The sequence below is a fragment of the Aulonocara stuartgranti genome, assembly GCF_965226115.1.
Source record: "Aulonocara stuartgranti genome assembly, chromosome: 10".
Lineage (NCBI taxonomy): Eukaryota > Metazoa > Chordata > Actinopteri > Cichliformes > Cichlidae > Aulonocara > Aulonocara stuartgranti.
In genome coordinates, this window is record NC_138946.1 from 5149529 (window position 1) to 5158516 (window position 8988).

Consider the following 8988-nt stretch of genomic DNA (forward strand, 5'->3'; position numbering starts at 1 on the left):
AACCTCTCCCTCGCTACAGCGCCAAGTCATCTGGCTCGTCACAACTGGATGTGCAACCATCCGTGTGGCCTTAAGAGAAGAAGGGGAAAAAACTGTGATAAAATTACTTCCCCAACACTGGATCAAACCCTGCAGAAAGGGGAGCACCAGCCACCTGATTAGGGAACACCGAGGAAATGAGAGAAGCAAAGAGGTCCATTCTCTTCAGGAGTGGGAGGGGAAAACTTGGAAGAAAGAATGGGAGGGGATGAACAGAGGGGAGTTGTAAGTGGGATAAGTTGTCTACATGTGTGTGTGTGTGTGTGTGTAGGGGGAAGTATAGGGTGTGTGGGGTTAAAGTCACAGATTTTAAATCAGTTCTTTGGCCTTTAACGGGCGCAACAGAAGCCCAGTATGAGAGAGCAGAACAAAGAGGGCAGCACTGCCCTCGACCAATTAACATTCCTGCAGCCTTTATGAGCCGCCTGGACCCGCCCCTTCACTCACACCTCATAAAAGTCACAAACATCAATTCTTGCAAACCATAACTGTCATTATAATCCCATTAAAAACAAACCACTGAGCAATTTACAGTGAACACCAGGGCCACGTTTGCCAGGAGTGGGGAAGGATTGTCCCTGCTGGAACACAAATGGGACTAAACAAGTGGGAAAGTTTATTGGGAGTAATTTGACAAAATATGACATGATAGACTCCACAACTGAAGCAAAAGGGGCTAAAGCGCTATTTCTTCATCCTCCTTTGAATGTAATTGGTCTTGGCAAACACCGAGGTGACCATGCAGTGCAGATGTCACAAGTTTAAAGCTGAATCAATCAATTTGGACACGTTTAGAGCAGAAAAAGACCAAAACAAGCTGCTAAATACAAGCCAAAATGCCCTTGTGATGCATTTTAGGTCCAGCATCCTCTCTGTTTTACTGCTGTCATTGTTCAGCTGTGTTTATCGACCTTTGAGAAAAATCATCTGTCTCTTTGGCTGCTAAATTGTCCGGCTTGTCCTGTGAAATTAAAACCAAACAACAAGCTAAAGGAGACTAAAACACTCGCTAATGATTCCAGGAGCCATAAATAAAGACTAAAGAAAAATACAAAGCAGCTAAATTTTTTCTTTACCATGTACAGAAAGTAGTAGCACAGATCTATGACCTGCTAAAGTCAGGTGGTTTATCCATAAGGCCTTTAAATGGATAACACAACAACAAAAATGGTGCTTTTAAAGCCAAAATAACAGGATTAAAGAGACTAAAAGGTTTTCTGGATCCATGAAACACCTGTTCATGCTCAGCTCAAGGCAGAGAAAGCCTACATTTAACATTTAAAACAAAATGCTAACTTGTTAATGGTGTTAACTATGACAATGCAGAAACCCATTATCAGGCTTCAGAAGGGAAAAATTACACTGAGACTTTGGGAAGACAAAATTCCGAGATAATTCCAACCATCCATTTTAATCCGCTTATCCAACTCAAAGTCGTGGGTATGAGATCATTTATAAATACAATTTTTGATCAAGTAAATTAAAATTATATCATATCTGTAACATACAGGAGTGAAAAAAAATCACTAAAAACTTGTATTTGTGTTATTTTTCTGTTACCTGAAGAAATCTTGAGGCAAGGATCATTTTCAAGGAAAGTAACAGTTTAGTTTAAACTTGTAATATTGCATCTTTTCCTGTAGACAAGCAAAATTATTCTATTCTAAACTTTATCTTTATTCTACATTGACTTACTGACAGTGATGAAATTGCTTGCAGCTTCATTTCTGACTTCCACAACTTTGCAGAGGTAAAACAAAGATTTATCAACTACACTGAAATATCTTACATTGTGTGGTGTTTTTATGACGTGTTTCTCCTCCTGAACACACAGGTGGCACAGCTTGTAAGGTGAAACATGAGTGGCGATGCTGTAGTCAGTCTGATCCTGTGTGACCCACTTTGACCTCAGCCTTAACGAGCTGTTGGACTCATTGTAAAGAGTTTGACTCCCTCTAGTGGCCGTGTCACTTTTTTACAAGTGTTTAAAGGAGCCCGCGTCACCTTCCTGTGCAGTGTGTCTTTAGCCTGAGGTGGAGTCTTACCCAGGCGCAGAGGACATTCACAGAATTAACTGCTTTCTGAACATACTGTGGTTATTTTTTATTGGTGATAAACGCAAATAAATAAATAAATAAATAAAACCTCCATGCTCTCTTTTTATTTCTGTGCTATTTGTTTATTTAATTGCAAGCAGGATAAAAAAAATACATTCTTCAGTTTTTTATACAAATTTTTGAATCCCAGTGCTTATTGTGAACGTAGATTGTGACTTGTTAAATGCAACCATTAGTGTTGTGTATGTAAGCAAACTCACAAGAAAAAAAAGATTAAAATTCAAGACAAAGGTCATTATATATTTTTAACATTTATTAAGAGATTTCTATAATGTTTTAGTCAGCAAGCCATGATCCCGTCTCCCTTTAATAAAGTCATATTTACAGACACGTTTCTGTCAGTGACGTGAACACTACTCTTCCTCAAAGAAGTCATCGGTGTAAAATGTTACTGACATTCCACGCAGATGGTGTTGTATTAAGTAACCAGCAGCCCAGGTGGTGATGATGAAGAGCGAAGAGGTTATGTGTTTTTGGCACCAACCATAACAACTGAAACATTCCTACTCTTCATTTCTCTGGACATCTGACACCAGCTGCAGGCGCAACAGAAAGTCGAAAGCACACAATCCCGACACATGGTGCCCTGCAGATAAAATACAGACACGTTTGGTAATAAACAGTCAATCTGATCAGTTTTTACATTAATATGGAAATGATTTTTCCTGTGAAAAGAGATGAATCAGGTTTTTTGATGTGCGGTTACAGTTTGGTTGTGTTTTAGCAGTTTGGACTGAAAAGTCTTGCATTTTTAACCTTTTGCTTTTCACTCTGTTGAATTGGTTTTGGAGTTATTGTTCCTTAAGGTGAGTTTTCTACAGTTCCTGATTATTATGCTGCAATACACTGTTTACCTTTACCAGACTGACCAACAAAAGTCAACAAAACTCAAAAAGTTTCATTGAATTGGCCAGCAATTGTACAATATTCCACTTTCTGACCTAAAAAAAAAAAAAGAAAAACAGTGCCGATGTAACGGGTGTATTAAAAAATAATTTATATTTCACCAAAGATCCATCCTGCAGTGTTATCTCGCTTTGTCAGTATTGGTTATGTATATGTGTTTATTTATATATGTTTATTTTCTGTATTTATATTTTGGGAGCTTTTATTTTGTTTGTGTGACCTTTGACTTCCCACGAAGTCACTTCCTGTAGCTGCGCGCTATTTTCCTCAGTCACCTAGAGGCCCCGCTGAGGAGAGGTGAGCGTACGCTAGTGTTCTCAGTTACAGAGCAAATAAACACAGTTAAAGTAACTAAAAGTAATTCAAACACTGCTCGTTCCCTTTGTGCATTTTGTCTCATAGTTCTGTTAGATGTTTTAGTGTGAATTATTGTTTCTCTGTCGAGTACAGCACTTTATTGTAACATGCTAGTTAGCATGTCTCAGATGAGAGCATAGGAGCATGCACGTGGCTTCTCATGTGGTCCGCTATCCTTCTCTCTCCCTTGAAGGTGTTCATGCAGAAGTCCAGTAAAGTGAAGTTGCTGTACTGTTTTGTTTTTATTTTAAACAGGTATGTGAGCTCCCTCTTTTATTTTTGTGTCATGTGAACTGGTTATATCTTCTGTTTGTTTGTGATTCATGTTCACTGTTTCAACTTACTGTAAATATGTAAAATTGCCACTGGTAAATGAAGTCTCCCTAAAGTATAATTTTGTTGATGAGGTAATTGTCACTATATGTTCACGATGCAGTGCATTTTTGTTTGTTATATATGAATATAAATACATTTTAGCAGTATTATTTGGTAATTGGATTTGTTGTAATGTTGCACCTCAGTCGCCTAGAGGCCCCGCTGAGGAGAGGTGTTCATGCAGAAGTCTAGTAAAGTGAAGTTGCTGTACTGTTTTGTTTTTATTTTAAACAGTTCTGGGAGAATAAATCCACCCAGCTGGCAAAGTGAGAGCTGACTCCTCTGGTCATTCGCACAACACAACGCAGAGAACTAACGGCAATAAGAGTTTAAGGCCAGACCGGCTACACCCATCTTTAGGGTTGAGCACCATCCAATCTACTTTGTAACTCTGCACATTTCAACATCCAGCTGTTTAATGGGATCATGAGCTCTTCCGAGACTATTTCATGCTTTTTATTTTCTAGTCATTCTGCTCAGGATCATCTTTCCTTCTAATGTTCTTGCTATCTGTCAGATGGATTTGTTTTGTTTTTGTAGCTTTACCTATTAACATCCACCAGGTCAGCACTGACCTTTTCAAGATCATACCCAAACCGAAATCTGATACTAGAAGGACAAATGCAGGTTTCAGACTTGATTTGAAAGCAAATATATTCTAGTTTCTAAAACTCTGCTTATTTGGCTCAGTTCTAGCTATAAGACCATTACCATTGACTTAATGACTATTAATAGGTCACCTGCTGTTACCTGCTTAAAGAAAAAAAATCTCTCAAATGAAAGCTCAGGGTCTGATGTATTTAATTATATTGGTCCAAACATCTCGGGAACTAACTGTATAAAGCTGAAAACATTGGCCTTACCCTGATGCGATAGCGCTGTCGCATGTTGACCCTCATGGACATGGTGATTCCCGGGATAAAACCACTGAAAATCTCCAGCAGGGGGAGGCAGAGAGGCTCACCATAATCTCTCGAAGTTATGCAGGCAAAGCAGGGCAAGCACCAGAAAGCACAACAGCCTGAAAGAGGCAAAGATACAGAGAAAAGCAAATGATATGGACTGCGAAACCAGGAAAACACTCAACTACACACACTCACGTAAAACCCTGAAATGCTTAATAAAGAAAACAGGACAATAAGCCGCGCTATTTATGTAGAATGTGTTAGAAAGACGTCTGATTTAAATCTATTTAAGGAAGTAGCATTATTATTGATTTAAACTGAAAATAAAATGTCTTATAGTTGTCCTATCATCATTTCGGTTTGGCCATTTAAGTAATAACTCAGAAGAAATAAGATCTAACATCATTATGATGCTGAAATTATACAAGGACACAGTGAGTTAATGTAGAAAAGAAAAAAAGGCGAGCATGTGCTCTTAAAAGACGCTAATCGTTATTAGAATAGAAATTCCCTTTTGTAGAGAATGAAATGAAAATGAATGCCAAACAAATCAGATCTTTGAAAATAGTGTAAACGGGGTTATTATGTCTTTGGAAAAAATAAGTGTGAGTGCTATAGTTGTGCATGTGGGTATGTACAAGTTATGAGTTAAATTTGAAAATAACACCTAAGTATGACGGAAGTACAATTATCTTTTGTCCTTTTTTTGTCTGATTAAAACAACCAATCACATGACGCACACCACGTGTTTGAAAATACAAATGAAAATATGAGGATGTTAATAAATCCTTTTTTTCTTTCTTGGACCAATGCCTTTCTCACCACATTAAAAAAAAACATACTACGGCCTTAATTCTTATGTAGGTGTGGCTTCCTGGATTTCATCAGGAGGTTCAGGTCCAGAAAACAAAAAACACTCTTTGATTCATTTTTATGTTATTTATAGATAATGAAATACGAAAACAGCATTTTTGTTTGTTTGTTGTTTGTTTTGATTTTGTTTCCTACTGTTTTAAAAATTTGATTATTAGGAATAAATATTTTCCCTTCGAGTGAGCAAAATAAGTTCCTTTGTCACATGTGTGACGATCACTGCAGAGCAAAAGTCCTCTATAAACTTTGAAGATAATTAAGAGACTCTTACACCCTGGCACATCTTGACAGCAGTCACAGATCCCACTTGACCACTCATCAGACTCTTGGGTATACATCATAGGCTGAGGTTGCCGAACAACCATTTTAGAAGTCATGATGGCGCCTAAAAGAAAGAGCAAGGTGAAAAATTCCAACTGCAAGTCCTCTTACAATCAGGTGTGTATTTCAGGAAAGCTGGTAAATGTTCACTATACTCCCAGCCTTTCTCAATAACCATTAAAGAGCTCCTCTGCTTTTAAATTGTTACTTGTCAACATGTTGGTTATTAATAGGCCTATAATATCATTACTTTCTTAAATTAAAACAGTAAACTGCTGCTCGTTATATTTATAATTTTACTGTGGTTAATATATAAAGTCTGAGCTCATGTGGATGGGAACGAAACTAAACGAATAAATAAAATGTCTTACCTTTTGTGTTTGACGATTAGAAAGCTCTGAGGTGGATGTTCGGTCACAGCTGATCTCTGAAAGCTCCGAGAAGCTCTCATGTCTTAAATCCTTTTAGAAAACATGAGATCACCTGACAGAAGAATCCGGACGCACCGGTTCACTCCGCAACTTTGTGTTAATATTGAAGTGAAGGTGCGGCAACTGGAAAGGTCATTGTCTAATGCGGAAAAAAATGATCCCACACTGCTTTCACTTCACCGGGGAAATATATGTGGTATTGCTGCATACTGAGGACTCCCATTACTGACGGAACGGAAGCTTTCTCTATTCATATGCATGTATTTCATATTCATATACATGTCTCAAGTGTGTGTGTTTTTTCTTTAAAGTGAGCGTGTTGGGGTTTTTTGTTTGTTTGTTTGTTTGTTTGTTTGTTTTGTTGTTGTTGTTGTTGTTTGCTTTCTCCAGTGACCTCGTGCCCTCTGAACTAAAAAGCTGTGGGCAGAAAAACGACAGGTCAAGTTGCCCTAACCCAAAGTTCGCGCCAGGCAATTCACTGTAATTAACACCGAAAAAACAACAACAGTAACAATAGAGGTTTTATGTTCCTTTATGTGATTGTTATGATTTCCATTAGGAGTGGTCATGCATTTGGAATGTGCTATTGTGAGATGAAGTGAGGAACTGGCGTGCGTGGATGAGTCAACGTTGCGGGCGTGACGCCAAGGCGTTGGCTCTGTCCTCACCGAAACCTTTGGAATCAGAGCTCCACATCTTTCTGATTTTCAGTAACACTGACATTCTGATGAAACAGCGATGAGCATCGCTGTGAAGGAGGCGGGAAGAGGATCTTAATATAAGATGCAAAGATACGCCTTATATGGGTTATGACAGGCGCCAAGGGCGTAACATCTGACTGGGCGGCTGGACTGGGTGAGCCGGAACATTGGACTTATCTGGGAAGTCAAAAACTAAAACAATTTTTTCTGTTAGGATTTCAACTGTAATTTGGCACCTTACAATAATAATGTGCTTTTTCTTTTTGTCTGCTTTTTTGTAGAAAAGTAGTTATGAAAAGTCATCGATAACAATAATGATTACATTTTAGCATTACAAATATAATTGTCCATACTGGTAAATTAACCTTCAATGAAATATGAGAAATATTTTGGTAATGATCAATACTGTTAATGTAGGCCAGCTGTGACATAAACCTTATATTTGGTGGTGGTCAAATAAACTTGTTCTGTATTTTCTCAGTCATTTTACACTCAAATGATTAAAAGAGTGGATTAAAAATTTATGAAAAGGTTTGATGTCAGAGGAAATACACTGCTCAAAAAAATTCAAGAGACACTTCTAAACTTCTGGGATATTGATTTGGTCGGCTAAGTAGCAGAGGGGGTCATTAATCAGTTCCAGCTGCTCTGGTGCTGATGAAGTTAATAGCAGGTGCACTAGAGGATACAACCCCCAAAACAGGAATGGTTTTTCATCTTTACTGATTGTTTTTTCACTAATTTTGCATTTGGCTAGGGTCAGTGTCACTACTTGTAACATGAGATGATACTTAGATACGACAGAGGTTGCACAGGGAATCCAACTCCTCCAGGATGGCACATAAATACATGCCATTGCCAGAAGGTTTGCTGTGCCTCCCAGCACAGACAAATACAGTAGGAGAGCTAGACTGGGCCGTAGAAGGCCCTTAACCCATCAGCAGGACTGGTATCTGCTCCTTTGTCCAAGTAGGAACAGGAACATTACCAGAGTTACTAAATGACCACTGGTGTAAATGTCTCTGACCAAACAGTAAAACGCAGACTTTGTGAGGGTGGCTTGAGGGCCGAACATCTTCTACTTGGCCCTGTGCTCACTGCCTAGCACCATGGAGCCCAGTTGGCATTTGCCATAGAATACCAGAATTGGCAGATCCACCACTGGTGTTGATCAAAAGCTGGAATCATGTTATTAATATAGTTGATTATTACTATTCACTATCATCTTAGCATGAACTGTGTGCATGTATGTGTGAGAGAGAAAGAGAGACTTAGCTATGTACTCTTGTTTACTTTGGTGGTAGGTGAAAAAAAGACAGCGAAACATCTGCCCCTGGGCCTGTCACAGAGTTGTTAAACCTGTGCAGGCAGACATCTTGTGTTTTCCAGGAAGTTGACTGAAATCTGGCATTTCGGGTTTTAACCCCATTTCCACACAAAGATTGGTAAAGAATTAAAACACGACAGACTGGTTTTCTCATCCATCTGTTTCAAACCAAGTATCGATGTCTCTCAAAATGCAGCAAATACTCAGGCTTCGATCTGAAGTGTGTCTGAGTAATATTTACTTTAATAAGTAACTACAACCTCCGAGGTACTCACGTGGCACACGATAGAACGGTAACTTTAATCAAACATGTTTGCGTCAAGATCTGATGGTAAGCTGTGTTTTTTCTTCCTTATGCCAGATAGATCAGCTGTTTTCAGATTGCGACATCACACCTTGGCACAATTTGTATTAAGGGAGGATGAGTCCCTATCAGTTTTGTCCAGAGAACAGCTGCAAAAACGTTTTAAAAAAAACATATCGATTCGGTTAGGAACATAAAACTTGTGCTATTTGGTAAGTAGATTGGTGGGATACCTGCATTGAAGCCGTTTGTTATGACCTAATATTTGTGCTGCTCTTGCTGGAATGATTGTTACTGGAATGAACTGACTGCATCTTTCTTTGTAGATCAGT

The 8988-nt window shown here is 38.6% G+C and overlaps 1 protein-coding gene across 1 annotated transcript; it reads right to left on the reverse strand.

Annotated features, from left to right (window-relative positions):
• Positions 1–2388: 2388 nt before the first annotated feature.
• LOC309715139 (cornifelin-like) lies at positions 2389–6378 on the reverse strand. The gene is made up of 4 exons (XM_082547985.1): positions 6265–6378; positions 5844–5957; positions 4658–4815; positions 2389–2742 (listed from the first exon to the last, which is right to left on the reverse strand). Exons 2-4 carry the CDS (start codon positions 5947–5949, stop codon positions 2620–2622), a joined length of 387 nt encoding a protein of 128 aa, XP_082404111.1. The 5' UTR covers positions 5950–5957; positions 6265–6378; the 3' UTR covers positions 2389–2619.
• Between the last annotated feature and the right edge of the window lie 2610 nt (positions 6379–8988).

Bases quoted from the DNA above. Each gene is read 5' to 3' on its own strand.
- LOC309715139 (XM_082547985.1), bottom strand. From the start codon at position 5,949: ATGACTTCTAAAATGGTTGTTCGGCAACCTCAGCCTATGATGTATACC. The intron at 4,816-5,843 runs GTAAGAGTCTCT...TGCCTCTTTCAG, and splicing joins CTGTCAAGATGTGCCAGGGT to GCTGTTGTGCTTTCTGGTGC. The intron at 2,743-4,657 runs GTAAGGCCAATG...TTTTATCTGCAG, and splicing joins GACAGCGCTATCGCATCAGG to GGCACCATGTGTCGGGATTG.